General features: G+C 41.9%; 1 protein-coding gene across 2 annotated transcripts in view; it reads left to right on the top strand.

Annotated features, from left to right (window-relative positions):
• The first annotated feature begins 7,223 nt into the window (after window positions 1-7,223).
• LOC105486763 (NSF attachment protein beta) overlaps window positions 7,224-19,174 on the top strand; it is a 50,677-nt gene continuing 38,726 nt past the window's right edge. The window contains exon 1 of one of the 2 annotated variants that reach the window (XM_011749820.2): window positions 7,224-7,399. In XM_011749820.2, coding sequence (XP_011748122.1) covers window positions 7,302-7,399 — 98 coding nt within the window. In that variant the 5' untranslated portion in view covers window positions 7,224-7,301. The remainder of the gene's footprint in view (window positions 7,400-19,174) is intronic. The other variant, XM_011749819.3, reaches the window with a different exon arrangement.

Below are 19,174 nucleotides of genomic sequence, written 5' to 3'. Positions count from 1 at the left end.
GCCTCGAAGTCCACCGTCTGCTGTTTGCAAGCTGGAAACCAAAGAAAACCAATGGTATAGTTTGAAGGCCTGAGAGCTGGAGAGCCACGGGTGTAGATTCCAACCCGAGTCTGAAGGCTTAATAACCAGGAGCGCTGAGGACAGGAGAAGATTGATGTCAGAGTCCAAACAGCCAGGCAGAGCTAATTCAACCATCTGCCACTCGGGCGCTCAGTGGATTGGATTGGATGGTGTCACTCACATTGGAAGCCATTTGCTTTTACTCCGTCCACTGATTCAAATGCTGACCTTTTCCAGAAACATCCTCACAGACCTATCCAGAAATAACATTTAACAGATATTGGGCATTCTGTGACCCAGTCAAGTTGACACATAAAATTAACTATAACAGAGGGGTAGCAAGTGGGGCTAGGGGGCAAACAGAAATTAGCCAGCGCCAGACGATTTCCCTCTGTCTTAATTCTCTTGAAGAGCTGCTAGTTTTTACCTTTTTACCCGTTCCTTTTAGGGATTGGGAAAGGGAGATTCTATGATCTGACTTCATTTCATTTCTTTGTCCAGATACTCTCCCAATGTGGAGCTGATTTTCATCATTTGCAGAAGTTATCTTCTATAAAATCTCTGCAAACACAGAAGTAGTAAATGCTAAACCATTGACCCCAGGAAAAATACAAGGCTTGGTTTCCTTGAGTCTCTGGTTACAACACTTTCTTTTAATTGATCAATATATAACCTCGTTTTATGTGTGTCTCTAGTTAGAGGTGTCTTTTAAAATGTATATTGTTGACTCGTTATCATCAAGCTCATCACCAAGAGCTCTGTAAATGCCTGAATGAAGCTTATTTAAGACACATTTTCTCCATAAGGCACCTCACAGCCTTCCTGTGCTTAGGAACTAGATAGCACTGCAGCACTATGCCTGGGGATTTAAATGGCAAAATCGCCAACCAAAAAAGCACAAAACTGAAACCACATGTGGTGGCTCATACCTGTAATCCCAGCACTTTGGGAGGCCAAGGCTGAAGGCACTTGAGCTCAGGAGTTCGAGATCAACCTGGGTAACACAGCAAGACCCCACCTCTTAAAAAAAAAAAACAAAAAAAACACAAAATTGCAAAATGTGACACTAAACAGGCTGTGAAAAAGGACACTTGTTAACAATATAAAAGCTGGAACAAGGCTGGGAGTGGTGGCTCAAGGCCAAGGTGGGTGGATTACCTGAGGTCAGGAGTTCGAGACCAGCCTGATCAACATGGGGAAACCCCATCTCTACTAAAAATACAAAACTTAGCTGGGTATGGTGGCATGTGCCTGTATTCCCAGCTACTTGGGAGGCTGAGGCAGGAGAATTGCTTGAACCCAGGAGGTGTAGGTTACAGTGAGCTGAGATCGAGCCACTGCACTGCAGCCTGGTAGACAGAGTGAGACTCCATCTCAAAAAACAAACAAACAAACAAAAAACAACAACAGCTGGAACAAGAAGGCAGAGTGTTGCTGTGTTTGACCTCAGCTTGGAACATATGTGTCAGGCCACCCACATTTTTTCCCACTCTGAATGCCCGTGAATGACTGCAAAAGTGCCACAAGTGTTGATTTTAGGATTGCAACTTAATTTCAGCAAGTAGGTGAATTTGCAAATATGAAATCCATGAAAAATAAGGGTTGACTGTTTTTAAAGCCAGTTACTACCATGCTAAGAGTAGATTTGTGAAGACCCAGTTCTTCCCACCTGATTACGAAGAAATGCTAGCACCGCACCCTAAATAAGCCTGGGACAGTGTAATTTAGTGATGGGAAAATTATTTAACTTTCCAAGACAGTCTTAGATGTTTCCATAAGAGCCAGATGTGATGCAAACCAAATATACCACAGTGGAAAAAGGTTTTGTGAAATTTGATTCATTCAACTATTGGCCATTAACAATCAATTACAAACACTTATAGCAACAGAGAAAATATATGTTTCATAAACAAACAAAAAATACAAACTACAAGCATACTCCTAATCATACTTACATGTGTGTAAGTTTCATGGATAAAAATGAGATAGCACTATATATGTATAAAAAATTAAAAATGTTTCGTTGGGTAGGTAGAATTATGAGCATCTTTTTTTTCCTAAAATTTCTCCTAATGTAATATTAAATAATGATGTGAAAGGAATTCAAAGAGTATGTGGGAAATAAACCATTTTTCCCTTTAAGCAATTGTGTCTGTGGCTCATAACCATAACTTATATTAAGCATAGATAAGAAAGGTCCTAGAACATATAATATAAATAAAAATTGTCAAAATGATCTTTTGCCCATTTGCCATAAATAAAGGCATTAAGTTAATTTCAAAACTTGTTTGTAGACTTTTATATCAGCTAATAAAAAGAAGAATATTTGGTCGGGCACAGTGGCTCATGCCCGTAATCCCAGCACTTTGGGAGGCAGAGATGGAAAGACTGTTCGAGCTCAGGAGTTCGAGACCAGCCTGGGCAAGACAGCAAGACCTCATCTCTACTAAAAATAAAAATTAAAAAAACAGCTGGGTTTGGTGGTACATGCCTGTAGTCCCAGCTACTCAGGAGGCTGAGGTAGGAGGATCACTCACTCCTGGGAGATTTAGGCTGCAGTGAGCTGTGATTGTGCACTTCAGCCTGGGCAGCAGAGCAAGACCCTGTCTCAGAAAAAAAAAAAAAAAAAAAGAAGAAGAACACTTACTAATGACAATAATATGTATTTTCTCATAAGCATTTATTTTAACTTAATTTACCATTTTTTGTTTTCCCTAACAGATATTTGTGTATATTTAATTTTACCTTTTCTAACTTTTTGGTCTGAATTTTGTAAAGTCATTTTTTAAGGAAAGGTTAAGTAAGATTAATAAAGTTACATTTGGGGAAACTTGTGACAATTTTGACAGGGTGTGAAATGTCACCCCACACACATAGCACACAAACACGTAAACTGATGTTGTTTCAAAAAGTTTTTTAGAGATTAACAAAAGCTGTTTAATTATTTCTCTGAAATGTGCCATTCAAATGTTCTTGGGTTTTGTTAGTCTATGAGAAAAATGAAAAGAATCACTGTAAATAGAACAATTAAATTCTATCCTTAGATTTGCACAACCTCATCCACACAGATGGAAGATTTATTTTCATTAATGCATTCCTTTAACGATTTTGGGTGAAGAGCCTCCTGAAATGGACTTCCTTCTTCCCTGCCTTCTGAAGTAGAACACTCTGCTTTAGATGGTTTGACCTTGTCCGATGACTCTGAGCCACGCTTAGCATTTCAGGCAGAAGCAAGGCTGAGATGTCATCAGAGGAGGCCACTGCAGACCTGGGCAGGTACCCTTGGGCCATACCATGCAGGGCCATGTGAGCTGAGGGCTGTCCCCCAACCCCAGCGTAGGGGCTCCAGCTTCCCAACTTTGTCAATGCAACCAGAGTGGACCAGGGTGAGCACGGACTCCCTCTAACCTAGCTGTTGTGCTGTGAAAACATCTGCAAATCCTCGGAGGCCCTCCCATCAGGAAATGGTGTCTCATTTCCCTCCCCTTGAATGTGGGTGAGCCTTCTTGCTTTGCTTCAGTGAAGCAGCAGTGATGTCCTGTAACTTTCCATACTGGATCTTTGCCTGGTGCTTTCTCTCCTTCTGTGAACACACGCAGATGGCTACACCCTTTCTCCATATCGATTCTGTTCTTTTCTGACTCTGGCTTTCTTAGTGTTGGGGTTCTCCAGTAGCTTCAGGCCTGTCTTGATGGATCATATTTCGGGGTGTGTGTTGATTCAGTCTGAGCGTCCAGGTGTCCACCTCCATCTGCTCACAGGGAAAAGCCAGCAGTACTGTTGGCTCTGCCTTGTTCAGGCTACAGGCTCCTTTCCTGCTCTGACTTCTCAGAAACTCCCCGAAGCCTTTTTCTTCTTTTCTTACACGTGTCTGGAGTTTCTGAAAAGCAAGGCACATAGAGGCTAGTGCAATCCACTAGGACTTGTGCAACGATAAAATTGTTCTCTGTGCAGTCCAACATAGTAGTGTAGGGCAGCATCTCATGCTCCATCCACCTAGGCTCCTGGTGGAGTCTGAAAATTAAACTTATATAAGACAAGTTAATAGCAGAAAAGCACACAGATGTATTTGATACAAGTTTTACATGGCATGGGAGGCCTCATAAGGAAATAAAAACCCAAAGAAGCAGTTAGAGTATGTTACTTATTTACTGAATTGGACAAAGAATAGTAAACTGAAAACGTGATGAGGCAGAGGAGTTTGGGCTAGGGTAGTTAATTGGATAGAAAAGTGACTAGGAAGATAAGGGTTAGTTTAACAGGGTTTGTACAGAATTCTCTTGGACTCAACTTCCTGCCTTTGATGATAAAAATGTTGCTTTATTGCTAGTATAAGAAGGACATCTTTCATATGGGAGTTTCATCTCTTGCTTTAAAGAAACAAGAGGTTGGGGCCAGGCACAGTGGCTCACGCCGTAATCCCAGCACTTTGGGAGGCCGAGGCGGGCGGATCGTGAGGTCAGGTGATCGAGACCATCCTGGCTAACACGGTGAAACCCCGTCTCTACTAAAAATACAAAAAATTAGCCGGGTGTGGTGGCGGGCGTCTGTAGTCCCAGTCACTCAGGAGGCTGAGGCAGGGGAATGGCATGAACCCAGGAGGCAGAGCTTGCAGTGAGCCGAGATTGCACCACTGTGCTCCAGCCTGGGCAACAGAGCGAAACTCTGTCTCAAAAAAAAAAAAAAGAAAAGAAAAGAAAAAGAAAGAAACAAGAGGTCAAAGCATCCAGTGTGTATTCTGTATGCAAAAAGAAAAGAAAAAGGTCAAAGTAATCTTCTTGCACCTGTCGTTTTTCAGGTGTCTTTTTTTTTGAGACAGAGTCTCACTTACTCTGTCACCCAGGCTGGAGTGTAATGGCGCGATCTTGGCTCACTGCAACCTCTGTTCCACCTCTCAGGTTCAAGTGATTCTCCTGCCTTAGCCTCCTGAGTAACTGGGATTACAGGCATGCACCACCACACCCAGCTAATTTTTGTATTTTTTGTAAATTTTGTATTTTTAGTACAGATGGGGTTTCATTGTGTTGGCTAGGCTGGTCTTGAACTAGTCACCTCAAGTGATCCGCTTGCCTCAACCTCCCAAAGTTTTGGGATTACAGGTGTGAGCCACCGCCCTCAGGCATCTAACTTAGTCAATCCACCAGGTGTCTAACTTAGTCAATCCAGCAGGGTGATATATTTTTAACTCTTTCAGTAGCCACTGGCTATGTGTGGCTATTGAGCACTTGAAATGTGGCTAGTACAGCCCTGAAATGGAACTTTACATTTTATTTAATATTATTTAATGTGAATGTAAATGGCCACCAGTGGTAGGCAGTTCCATCCTGGGCAGCGCAGGTGTGGGCAGTGGGTCTTTTGGCTCTTCTCCAAGGTGACTTCTACTCTTCTCCTGATCCACACCAGGGGTGCTTCTCCTTTTCTTTTCCTTCTTGTTTCAAGGATTCCTCAACTGTCTCTCTAGTCAGGCCTTATTCTGTGATGTTCATCTCTCTGCCCTGCCTCATTTCCTCCCCCAGCCTCTGGGAGAAGAAAGCACTTGCTCTACACAGTAATTAAATTTTGAAGGTTTTCTCCCGCTTTCTTGTGGACTGGCGGAATGGTGGGAGTGCCCACAAATTTCCTGTGACAAAGAAGAGAATGAAGGAAATTACCAGAAACCACCAAAAATGTCTCTCTTAATTGCAAGTACTAGCTTCGAGGAGGCAGTCTGTTCCGGCTCCTTTTCAACTGACTACAGATTTGAGAATCTAGAACTGTGTGCTTTAGAATAGGGGTGGATTTCAAAATGTGCATTTTCTAGACCCCAGCTGCAAGAGACCTTGATACCAAAACCCAGTGGCCTAGCAATCAGTATTTCTTAAATATCCATTAGAGCTTCTGCATCAAACCACGTTTGGGAACTGATTTAATCAACACACTGATTTACTTAGGAGTTTTTGATTTAGCCTCACTCCATTAAATGCCCATAGACTGCTCTGCTTTCCAAATGCTTATGTTCACTTTTTACGGTTTTTCTCTGATGTCCCCTGCATTTACGGTCACCTCCAACTTCCTGCCTCCTTCTCTCTCCAAAAGCACACAGATCAGCTTTTCAAAGTTAGAATAACGCATGTAGTAATCGTAAATAAACTGCATGAAGAGCTGAGATTTCTTTCTATCTCTACAGAGGCCTGAAATGTATGAACTCTGTGATATGTGCTTTAGTCAACTTTCTTTCTAGGAGTTTGGCCCCTCTTGCCTTGCTCTCTACAGACAGTCTTCATTTTTTAAAATTTTGCATGCCAGTGCCCAGAGTGTATTTATTAATAGTTTGAAACTGTCATAAATCCTCAGCATCTCTGCCTTAGCACTGCCAAGCTTGAATGGTCTAGACATTGTATTCAAAAATAACTCCCTCTGGGACAGGCCTGAAAGTCTCTGGCACAGGATTCCATCTATCTATGGATACTTCTCCTAGGAGATTAAAAGTCTTCCTGGCAGGCACAAATTTTGTCCCTGGAGATCCATCCACTATGGCCAGTATTATGTAAAGGATAAGAGTTCAGTGGTTGATATCCACTGAATATAATTCAGTCAACAAAAGAGTGGATTGTGCATATATTGCATATATGCAACTCATTTATAACCAAGGAAGAGAGGACCAACAGAAAGTTAGTTTGGGGAGATTTAAAAATAACTGAACTTATATTGGGGAAGTCTTGCTCTTGGAGATAAAAATGGCTTTTATTGCCAGCTGTTGCTCATTTTTTGGTAGGCGGTATCAAGCATGTGATGCTTTGGTGGCTACACCAGATTCTCTTTTGCAGAACTTGCATGTAGGGTGTGGGTTCCATCCAATCTGTTATCCCCCTGTTCCTTCATCCATCCCATTGCCATGCGAGTTTTACTGAGTAGGTGATATTTACTAGAGGCCACGGATCATTTACCATATCCTCATACCTAAAAGATTAAAGTTCACCTTGGCCCAGGCCCCCTCTGGGTGGTCACGCCCCCTGCGCCGATGTCCCGGGAGTTAGCTGTGCGTATGCTCGGCTCACACACACCCCTCTCCGGGGCCTCCTGGGAACTGTAGTAGGCGGCTCGCGCATCCCCGCCCCCATGACAGGACCTGGGCTACAGCTCCCGAAAGGCCTCGCGCGTCGCGCCTGCGCCTGCGCCCCTGCGGCCGCCAGAGGGAGGGCTAAGGCGCCTGGGCGCGCAGCGAGCCGGCTGAGGGGGTTGTGGCGGCTGCGGCTGGCAACATGGACAACGCGGGGAAGGAGCGTGAGGCGGTACAGCTGATGGCGGAGGCCGAGAAGCGAGTCAAGGCCTCCCACTCCTTCCTCCGAGGGCTGTTTGGGTGAGCGCCAGACCGTGCGTGCCCTAGGGGGTCTCGGTACTTGGCCCCTTTCCTTTCACGCTGACCCCCCGAGTCCCCCACGCGACCTCTGGGACCCTCAGACCACGCCTAGGGGCCCTCAGCCTGCAGGCGTCCTCCAGAAATCCTGTAGGGCCCCCTAGCGCCCCCTGGAGTCCCCAGGACGCCCCGGGGCCCTCAGTCCGCACGCGCCCTCCGGAGACCCCACAGGGTCCCCCAGGGTCCCTGGAAACCCCGCATCCTCCCAGGGGCTCTCAGCCCCCACGCGCACTTTAGAGACCCCCTAGGGCCGGCAGAACCCCCCAGGGTTCCTCAGCCCCCACACGCCCTCCAGATCCCCTAACACGCCCCCTTGGAATCCCCAGAGTCTCACAGGGACCCTCAGCCCCCACGCGCCTTTCAGAGAACCCCTAGGACCCCCAGATCCCCCCAAGCGCCCCAGGAAGCCCCTAGAACACTCTAGGGGGGCTGTCAGCCCCACGCGCCCTCTGGAGACCCCGGATCTTCCCCGTCGCCCTGGCCCGGGTTGGTGCGGGGGTCCCACTACCTAGCAGGTCAGCAGCTCCCTGAGGGCCGGGGGCGGGGTAGCCCGGGGCGCTCGTGGGGCCCCCTTCTCCGTGCGTGGCGAGTCGTATTGGTGCATTTCGCCACGTTGAAGCCCGTATCGCTCCGGAGACCGGTCCGGGTGAGGCGCGCCCGGGAGGAACCGGAGGGGTCAGTGCAGGGGCCGCCCCTGGCGCCTGGCACGCGCTGCTGGGGGCGTCCTGCCTGCTGGTGGCCCCCGCGGGGGAGGGGGCTGCCAGGCGCCGGATCCAGAGCTGGTGTGCTTGTTGGCCTCCCGCCAGGGGCCTTGCGCCGAGTACACCTTTAGTAAATACTTGAATAATGAACGAATGTATTTTCTCAGCATAGTATTTTTCCTTCTCCGGAGATTGATTGATAGCCAGGGCCTCCTGTTTGATTAACGGTGACGCTGCTCCGGTTTAAGTCAGCGCCCTTTGGGAATCCCGTTAATCTCCTGTAATTCTTCCTTGCTCTCTTAAGGAGGATTTTGAATTCCAAGCTCTCAAAAAGCAGAGCCCGCACTGACAGCCCAGAATTCTTCTGGGCTGTTGAATATGTGAATGATTCAGCTGTTTAGGATGAGAAAGGCAGAAATTTTGTGTGTGCCTGTTTTCGTTTTTTTCTTTTGAAAGTGAAAGATCCTTTGCTGTTACCAAGAGCAGATACTTAACCCATTGCATGACTAGACACGATTTCATTTCTGTACACATTCAGTTGAGACTCTTATTTCCGAAGACACACATAATGGGCTCTTAGCTTGTTTTGCCAACTTCATTCTTTTGGCTATAAATTATAGTACTTTACGGCTATTGATATATCTTTAGGAAATGCTTAAGGACAAGTTTCGTGCAGTACTCATAACTGCAGAAATACATAAAGGGCTGCAAAAATGCATGAAGATAAGGGTCCCTGTCCTCAAGAACCTCTAAGAGGACATTTATCACAGCTGGTTTCTGAATTTCTCATGTGATGTGTAGGAGATATAGCTATGAATTATGTTTTGTTTTGCATTTAAAAGTTATAACAGTACCATCAAGTGCTAGCGCCACACTAACTCCTTTTAAATGTTTTGATTCACAAAACATTTAAAATTCACTCTGATAAAATTTAATGCCATAGTACCTCATGCCAGGAGTTTATTTTAATGTTACAACGTATTTCAAGTCAGGAAGTGCTTCCCTGTGGAAGAGTCTGTAACTGGCAGAGGAAAAAGCATGACAGCACTTGGTGCTTGTCTCAGGAGAACACTCCTTTTGGGAAAGAGGTTTTCGATGTTTTTAGGAAACTAGGCCAAATCTTGAGCTTATAATCCTTAAAGGATTTTGAAAAGCCTTTGTTTTTAAAGAAACATCTCTCTTTTAACTGTTGCTACCTATGTTATTGACAGGACATATACGAAGACCAGTCTTCACCATTCACACTCAGTTTACACAAAAGTTAGTGCATCTTAGTTCTTACCCGGGTACAACAGGTCAGTTTATTATCTAGCTTTGGGTCTTAGGGCAAGTTACTTAGCCTCTTTGTGCTTCAGTTTCCAGTGTATAAAATGGAGACAATAATAGTATATCTCAAAATTTATGCGGGTTCAGTGAGGTTATGTTTGTAAAACGTTTGGAACCATGGATGTTGGAGACAGTGACTATGAGATATTAATTAACATATTAATCAAAATTGTCAGCTCCAGTTATTTATCAAAGAAGCAGTAGACCAAACAGATGACTTTTCCAGAATTTCAGAGCCAAAGACCTTTTAGAGTACATCACTGATTTTTTTTTTTTTTTTTTTTTTTTTTTTTGAGACAGAGTCTCACACTGTTGCCCGGGCTGGAGTGCAGTGGTGCGATCTCAGCTCACTGCAACCACTGCCTCCCAGGTTCAAGCGATTCTCCTGCCTCAGTCTCCTGAGTAGCTGGGATTACAGCCGCCCACCACCACGCCTGGCTAGTTGTTTGTTTGTTTGTTTGTTTTGTATTTTTAGTAGAGACAGGGTTTCACTATGTTGGCCAGACTGGTCTTGAACTCCAGACCTCATGATCCATCTGCCTTGGCCTCCCAAAGTGCTGGGTTTACAGGCATGAGTCACCGCGCCCAGCCTCATTGATCTTTTAATGAAATAAAATATCTGAAAGAGCTTTAACCATTAATGCAAGTGTGATTTATACTTTGAAGACTGTTATTTCCAGTAATACTTGCTCCAGGAAAGCTTGCAGGAAGAAGAGTACTTAAAGTTTTAGGAGTTGAGTAATATTATATAATTACTGAACCCAGAAAACAGACGTAGTGTCTCTGTGACAGTTGGACAATTAAGATTCTGTATCAGTGTTAGATGTTTAGAATCCTACCTTATAGATGGCACGTATCATCACCTTTCTAAACTGGAATACATGTCACTCCACCCTGCGCCTGCCTTCGTAGCTATGGAATGTCCCCATATTCATTCCTAAAGGTCTACATGTAATCCTTTATTTAAAACGCAGGGTAGTCCATCTCTGTGTCAGACTCCTGAATTAACGTAACACAAAATTAATAAAACACACAGACTGACTTGAATATCATCAGAGCTCATGAGCTGCCTAGCTGGTGCTTTAAAGAGGAGAGGCGATCTGTTTTGAGGTTGTGGCAGTCATTAAAAGGTGCTTGGCATATTGCAGATATTTCACATCACAGACATTCTGAATGTTCTGTCCGCAGATTAAAGCCTGTCATGAGTTTTCCTCTAGTGTTTACCACTCACACTGGTTTTGTGGCAATACTGTATTCTTAGTAGTATTCTACAGTTTTTTGTTGTTGTTGTTGTTGCTTTCAGTAAAATTAGATGAAAATATGCTTGTGTATTTATGAGAATGTGTCAGTCAAATATTTCTTCTCTGTGTAAGGCACAAATCCTCTGCCTTATCTGCTTGATAGGTAAGGTATCAGTATTCCTTCCCCACCCCCACCTTCCTCCCCAGGAAAAGAGCTGACAAGGGATGCAAACATTGCAGGAAACCACTGTTGTGATGGTTTGTGTTTCTGCTTAATTACCAGTTAAACAGTGATGTGCTTTTGTAGTTGTGGAGTTAAAACTTTTTCTCAAGTTCATAGTATAGTAGATTTAGTAAAACTGCTTCCAAAGGAGTTATATTGTCCTTTAGTTTGTTGACAGGAATGAGCTATGGAATTTTGTAGTTAATTTCAAATTCCAACATATAATGTTAATGAGGTACTGGTATGATTTTAAATCGGCCTGAGGCTGACATTAAGATAGTTTTCAATTGGAAAAGCCTCTTTTAGTACTGTCCCCTCCATCTTGTTGCTGTGAGACCTGACTGGGAATAACCTGCACAATGCACATAGAAGAAAGTGCTTAAGAATGACAGTGGATAGGAACACTTTTACACTGTTGGTGGGATTGTAAACTAGTTCAACCATTATGGAAAACAGTATGGCGATTCCTCAAGGATCTAGAACTAGATGTACCATATGACCCAGTCATCCCATTACTGGGTATATACCCAAAGGATTATAAATCATGCTGCTATAAAGACACATGCACACGTATGTTTATTGCAGCACTATTCACAATAGCAAAGACTTGGAATCAACCCAAATGTCCATCAGTGACAGACTGGATTAAGAAAATGTGGCACATTCCAGCCACAAAATGTGGCTGGAATACTATGCAGCCATAAAAAAGGATGAGTTTGTGTCCTTTGTAGGGACATGGATGCAGCTGGAAACCATCATTCTTAGCAAACTATCACAAGAACAGAAAACCAAACACGCATGTTCTCACTCATAGGTGGGAACTGAACAATGAGATCACTTGGACTCGGGAAGGGGAACATCACACACCGGGGCCTATCATGGGGAGGGGGGAGGGGGGAGGGATTGCATTGGGAGTTATACCTGATGTAAATGACGAGTTGATGGGTGCTGACGAGTTGATGGGTGCAGCACACCAACATGGCACAAGTATACATATGTAACAAACCTGCACGTTATGCACATGTACCCTAGAACTTAAAGTATAATAATAATAATAAATAAAAAAAAAAAAAAAAAAAAAAGAATGACAGTGGAGACTAGATGCAGTGGCTCATGCCTGTATCCCAGCACTCTGGGAGGCCAAGGCGGGAGGATCACTTGAAGTCAGGAGTTTAAGACCAGCCTAGCCAACATGGTGAAACCCTGTCTCTACTAAAAATACAAAAATTAGCCTGGTGTGGTGGTGGGCACCTGTAATACCAGCTACTTGGTAGGCTGAGGCAGGAGAATCACTTGAACTTGATAGGCGGAGGTTGTAGTGAGCTGAGATCGTGCCACTGCACTCCAGCCTGGGCCCCCGAGCGAGACTCCGTCTCAAAAAAAAAAAAAAAAATGCCAATGGAAAGATGTTCTTTATGGTTAACGCTGTCTTCTTTTGCCTTTCAGTGTTTAGTCTCAGAGTTTACACAAGAGCTATAAATCTGGCAATGTCAATGTAAATTTAATGAAAGGCCCCACTGGGTTATCTTGAAATAATTATGAATCTATAATTTATTAGCTGTTTGTGAAAATTGTGAATATTAAGCATTGCAGACTATAAATTATCAGTATTCTTCACTTGTGTTTATTTCAACAAAGATTGCTTTTAAGTTTTGCCAAAATATGGTGGGGCCATGTGATAACATAGGTGAAGCATTTAGGTTTTCCTCAGTTACAATTGTTGTTCAAATGCAGATTGAACTTTTAAAAAAATTATTAGGCTCAGGTTTACTTATAGAGACAGGTGATACAGTATAAGAAATACATATGTATATTTGTGTATCTTTCTCAAAAGAAATAGATTATAAATTGAACAATTATTTTTATAAATTATATAATACCCATAAGAAATATAATTATATTATTATTCATGGGGAGACCAGGTGGAGGCTCAAGTTCTCATTTACTATTTTGGTGACCATAGTCAAGTAAATCATACTCAGAACTTGTTTTTTTAGTTTTCAAATGGGCAGAGGGACAGAATCTGGTTTTCACGGTTGTTAAGGATTGAATGAGGTCAGAATGCTTATTCAGTTGCACAGAGCTATATAACTTTATTATAATTGTTTGGTTTTCTGATTTTTTTTTTTTTTTGAGACGGAGTCTCGCTCTTCGCCCAGGCTGGAGTGCAGTGGCGCGATCTCCGCTCACTGCAAGCTCCACCTCCCGGGTTCACGACATTCTCCTGCCTCAGCCTCCGGAGTAGCTGGGACTACAGGCTCCTGCCACCACGCCTGGCTAATTTTTTTGTATTTTTAGTAGAGACGGGGTTTCACCGTGTTAGCCAGGATGGGCTTGATCTCCTGACCTTGTGATCCACCCGCCTCTGCCTCCCAAAGTGCTGGGATTACAGGCGTGAGCCACCGTGCCCGGCCAGTTTTCTGATTTTAGGTTGTTACAGCTTGGTATCAAATGATAAGCTGTTACCAGACTGGCCTTTTTCTTGTTGCATTTTTGCAGTTTTCTCCACATATTCTTTCATTCTTGTGAGCTCTGTGAGGTGCGGTTACTCTGGAGAGAGAGGGAGGGCCAGTGGTCCTGTGTGGCTCCTTGGAAGTCTGCCTGTTTTGTTGCTGTGGCTAACACGTCACCCAGCCTGAGGCATGTGGTGGGCACGTGGTAAATATTGGTGGAGAGAATGAATGTATTAATGCTAATATAAATGCTGATTTTTTTCTTTTATTCTTACCTAGTTTGCAAGAGTAAAGCTATACCAAGTAAAGAAGACTTTAAGTCACTTTCTTCCGTTTTATGTATGTATTTATTTTTTTGAGACAAGCTCTCACTCTGTTGCCTAGGCTGGAAGGCAGTGGCCAGATATCTGCTCACTTCAACCTTGACCTCCTGAGCTCAAGAGATCCTCCCACCTCAGCCTCCCAAGTAGCTAGGACTGCAAGCATGCACTACCGCGCCTGACTAATTTTGTATTTTTTGTAGAGACAGGGTCTTGCTATATTGCCCAGGCTTGTCTGCAACTCCGGGACTCAAATGATCTGCTCTGCTGACCTCAACTTCCCAAACTGCTGCTGTTACAGGGGTTAGCCCCAGTACCAGGCCTTTTATTTAAATATTTGTATATTATAAACATTGTAACTGTACACGGTAGAAAAGTACAAGGAGTACAGAGAATTTTCTTCTTCTTTTTTTTTTTTTTTTTTTTGATGGAGTCTTGCTCTATTGCCCAGGCTGAAGCGCAGTGGCACGATCTTGGCTCACTGCAACCTCCCCCTCCTGGGCTCAAGCAATTCTCCTGCCTTAGTCTCCCGAGTAGCTGGGATTACAGACATGTGCCACCACGCCCAGCTAATTTTTGTATTTTTAGTAGAGACAGGGTTTCACCATGTTGGCCAGGCTGGTCTTGAATTTCTGACCTCGTGATCCGCCTGTCTCGGCCTCCCAAAGTGCTGGAATTATAGGCGTGAGCCACCGTGCCCAGCACAGAGAGTTTTCAGTTGAAAAGAAAAGTTATCTGAGCCTTTTCCATAATCTCACTCCTAAGAAGCAACCATTTGTAACTTTCTCATTAGTTTTTCTGATGGCCACCATATTTCTAAATAATTTTAGAGCACTTCTACTTTCTGATTTCTTGATTTTAGACAGTATCTATTGATTTTGCTAAAAATGATGAAGAATTTATTATAACTTTCATGGTCTTAGATTTTCCCCTTTACCCCCTCATTTTACTTAGTTATATCTCAATCTCTATTACCTTGTGTATATAAACAGCAGATTTAAATCTTAATTAATCATATGAATTAATGCTGAATAAGTATTTAAGCTAATCAAAATATTTTACTTAAAAATTTTTTAATATATTTTTCTATTTTTGTGAGTTATGGAGTCAAAGAGAATATATTGTCCAAATTGTGATATTTTTGATATATTAAGGAAATGGGTAAAGTCAGTACTTTCTTGAATTAAGGTATCTTTTTTCATGGTAAGGGCATGTCTGTCAATTCCAGTTTTAGTCCGTGTTTTCATTATGCATTAGTGTTGTATTTTGAAGGCCTTTTTGAATATCTGTGAAGATAAACATTTTTCTCCTTAGAGTTATTATATGTTAATTAGTAAATACGAGGCCTTGTATTGTACTGTCCTTGCACTCCTGGAGTAAATCTCAGGATTGTAATATATTTTTAAATTTAGATTTATTTATTTATTTATTTGCGACAGGGTCTCACTTTGTCGCCTAGGCTGGTGTGCTCATTACTCACTGCAACCTCCGCCTCCCAGGCTTAAGTGATCCTTCCACCTTAGCCTCCTGAGCAGCTGGGATTACAGGCACAGGCCACCATGCCCAGCTAATTTTTGTATTTTTATTAGATACGGGGTTTCACCATGTTGGCTAGGCTGGTTTCAAACTCCTGGGCTCGAATGGATCTGCCTGGTTCATCTCCCACAGGGCTGGGATTATAGGTGTGAGCCACTGTGCCCGGCCTAGATTCTATTTTTACGTATATAATTTAGGATTATTTTATCTACAGTTCATTTGTATGTAGTCTTTATCAGCTTGAAGTATTGCTGTTGCAGGTGCCTCCCAAAAATAATTTGGATTTTTTCTTTTTTTTTTGGACTCCAGTCTTTGAAGGTTTAAGAATACACCACAGTGAAACCATTGGGGCTTTTGATGGGTATTTCTTTGCTAACTTTCTTGTTTTTGTCTCTGGAGTTTGTAATTAAATTTTCTTTCTCTACTGATGTCAATTTTGGTAAATTGTGTTTTCCTAGGAAATAATTCATTTTATCTAAGTTTTAAAAAATATATTTGCATTGTGCATAGTAGTCTTTTCTGACTTTTAAAAATGTTCTGTTTTAGTAATTTTCTTCTGTCACTTTATTTTTGTATTTGTGTTTTTTCCCTTTTTTCCTTGATTCTTTTGATTCTTTTTCCCTAAACAACGAATATTTTGATTGATTTGTTCTACTGGTTTTGTGTTTTCTGTCTTACTGACTTCTACTTTTATCTTTATTGCTTTCTTTGGCTTCTTTTGTTTTTCTCTCTGGTTCATTTTTCTAGGGAGGTGTTTTTTCACTGTTTTCATTATTTTATTTGTATGGATTCAAATATTCTTGGCTATACTTTTGTTCCTAAAACTGCTTCAGTTGTATTTTATAGATCCTGTTATACAATATTTTTATCTTAGTTTGTTTCCCCTTTGTTCCAAGAGGTTTTTTTTAAGGGTTTTATTCCAGGTAGAAAGAATGGCCTTTCTTTGTATATTATTACTTAAACTTTTTTTTTTTCATTATAATCAGAGATTTTCTTTGCCACTTAATATGTTGTTGGTGTTCATGAATGGTCCAGGTACACAAATTTTTTTTAGACACGGAGTCTTGCTGTGTTTCCCAAGATGGTCTTGAACTCGTGGCCTCAAACAATCCTCCTGCTTTGGCCTCCCAGAGAGTGCTGGGATCATGGGCATGGGCCACCTGCACCCAGCCCCCATGTACACTTTGTTTTTTTGGAGACAGAGTCATGCTGTCGCCCAGGCTGGAGGACAGTGGTGCAACTCACTGCAATCTCCGCCGCCCAGGTTCAAGCGATTCTCCTGCTTCAGCCTCCCCAGTAGCTAGGAATACAGGCATGTGCCACCCCACCTGGCTAATTTTTGTATACTTACTAGAAATGGGGTTTCACTGTGTTGGCCAGGCTGGTCTCAAACTCCTGACCTCAAATGATCCAATTGCCTTGGCCTCCCGAAGTGCTGGGATTGTAATCCCCTGTGTATACTTTAGAAAGTGGATATTTTCTTGTCAAATTTTGATAGAGATCCCTCATGTCTAGTTATTGATTATATTGTCTGTGTCTTTCATGTCTGTATTTTTTGTTCACTTGATCTGTTTTGGACTTAGAGGGGCATATTAATATCTGCTTTCTTATAAGTGTATTTCTATCTTTTTTAACTTTTGCAATTTCTGCTTTATAAAGGGGGCTACTGTGTTTTTGGTGCATAGATTTTCACAACTAATATTATTATGAATTATATTTTTAGCATTATGAAGTGAGCTTCTTGAAGGCCTTTGAGCCCAAATTTTGTCTCATTGCAGGGTAGCAATCTCTATTTTCTTATTGCTTGTATTTGCATTCCTTAGGACTGTATTATGTAAGAGGATCATACATGCCGTCTGTTACCGTGTGCCCTCTGCTGCCAGTTGTGGCTGTGTGACTGACTTCGACTGATAAAGTATGAGTGGAAGGCACTTGTGCCATGGCTTTTTCCTTCTGTAAGAAATTAAGAAGAGTATATATACCGGATAAGTGGTACATTCCACAGTAGAGAATGATGACACTTGGAGAAAGAGCCAGCAGTCACAGCCAGTCTGCAGTAACAAGTCAAGTGACTGAGAGAAGCCTTTGGGAGACATCAGGGTTATTTGCTGTTACGACAGCACTAACAAGAGCTGCTTGATTTGTTTGGTATACTTTTGACCATCTCTTTATTTTAAGCCTTTCGGAATTGGTATTTTAGTTGTGTTTCTTGTATTGAGCACAAAGTTGGGTTTTATTTTGTGAGCAGATCTGAAAATGACAAGTATATGATTGGTTCTTAACTGTCATACCACTATATGTACTATATATTATATTTTCATTGTTATTTGTCTTCATGTCATCTCTTTTCCCTTTTTAGGAAGGTTTGTAATTTTGTTCTACTGGTTACCTTTAGGCTATAAATGTTTTTAAATATCCTTAGCTCCTTTTCCTTACTTAGGTGCCTATTATTTTGTTTACTCTGGAAAACTCCTATTAACTATGTGCCTCTCAGTGAGCATTTTCTACATCTCTTGTTCTCTAATGTGCCTGTTTTTTTTTTTTTTAAGCTGTTTGTACTTTATCAGACATAGAAGTGTTTCCTTATTATTTTTCTACCCTTGTCCTCACATTTTGTCTTAGATATACAATACAACATATGCAGTGACACCACCACTCATTTCAACTATGTTTCCTAGTCATCTCTTAGTTATCCCTTGGGTCCTGGCTTACACTGGGGGTGCTTCATGGATGGCCTGATTGTATAATCCTTGGCTCACACTTTTTTCCCCCTTGAGTTTCCGGTAGAGGATTGTTCCACTGTTCTTTTGCTCTGTATATTGCTGTTGAAGTCTTAGCCTGATTTTCTTAGTTTTAGAAGTAACTTTGCCGTTTTATGTGGAAGCCCAGAAATGTTCTTCATTTATAAAATCTAGTCATCTTACTAGGATATGTTTCATAGTAGGCTATTCTGGGTCAGTTTTCCAAGTACATGTAGGCCTGTTCAGTATTTAGATTCATGCCTTTTGTTTCCAGAAAATTTTCTCAGATTGTGAAAGTGGGTTTTTTTCCTCCCTTCTTCAGGGACTCTAATTACATTGATATTGGCTCTTTGCCCATCCTGTATCACTTTTACTTAGATCCTTTTCTCTTCATTTTTGTTCTCTTGACTGTTTGCATAGTTTTCCTTATTGTCAGTAGAATCTGCTCTCCCCTTAGGTATGTTATAACAGAGATTTTATTTCCGAGATCATTTTGTCTTTTTATTTCTGTCCTTCTAGAATTTGAAACAAGAGTTCATCATCTTACTTTTTTTGTGTGTATTTCCATGATGAATTTTTAAATTTCTAACTTATGATGTACTTTCATATCTGTTTAATAATATTTCAGTCATATGGAATTGTTTTCCTGTGCCTTGTGATTGTTTTAGGGAACATATTTTAATTCTTGTTTCTTTTTTGTTTTCGGGTTGTTTTGGTATGACTCAATTTTATTTTAATATTTATTCCTTTTTTACAACTTTTATTTTAGATTCAGGGGGAACATGTGCAGGTTTGTTAACTGGGTAGGTATATTGTGTGATACTGAGGTTTAGGGTACAAATGATCCTGTCATGCAGATACTGAGCATAGTACCCGATAGTTTTTCAACTGTTTCTCCCCCCATGCCCCTCTAGAGTCCTCAGTGTCTACTGTTGCCATTTGTATGCCCATGGGTATCCAGTGTTTAGCTGCCACTTATAAATTAAAACATGTGGTATTTGGTTTTCTATTCCTGCATTAATTCACTTAGGATCTTCTTTCTTATATAGTAGCTTCATATGGATGCTGTTTCTCCTTAATGTTTAGTGTAGAGAGTCACAGAGATTCTTGGACACACAATAGCATGTGTTTCTGTGACAGGAGATGAGGGGTTTGTGTGACTTCACGGGTTTCTTAG

Source organism: Macaca nemestrina, chromosome 15 (assembly GCF_043159975.1).
Source record: "Macaca nemestrina isolate mMacNem1 chromosome 15, mMacNem.hap1, whole genome shotgun sequence".
NCBI lineage: Eukaryota > Metazoa > Chordata > Mammalia > Primates > Cercopithecidae > Macaca > Macaca nemestrina.
Note: the sequence above shows the minus strand (reverse complement) of the source record. Positions and strands in the feature narration are given on the sequence as shown.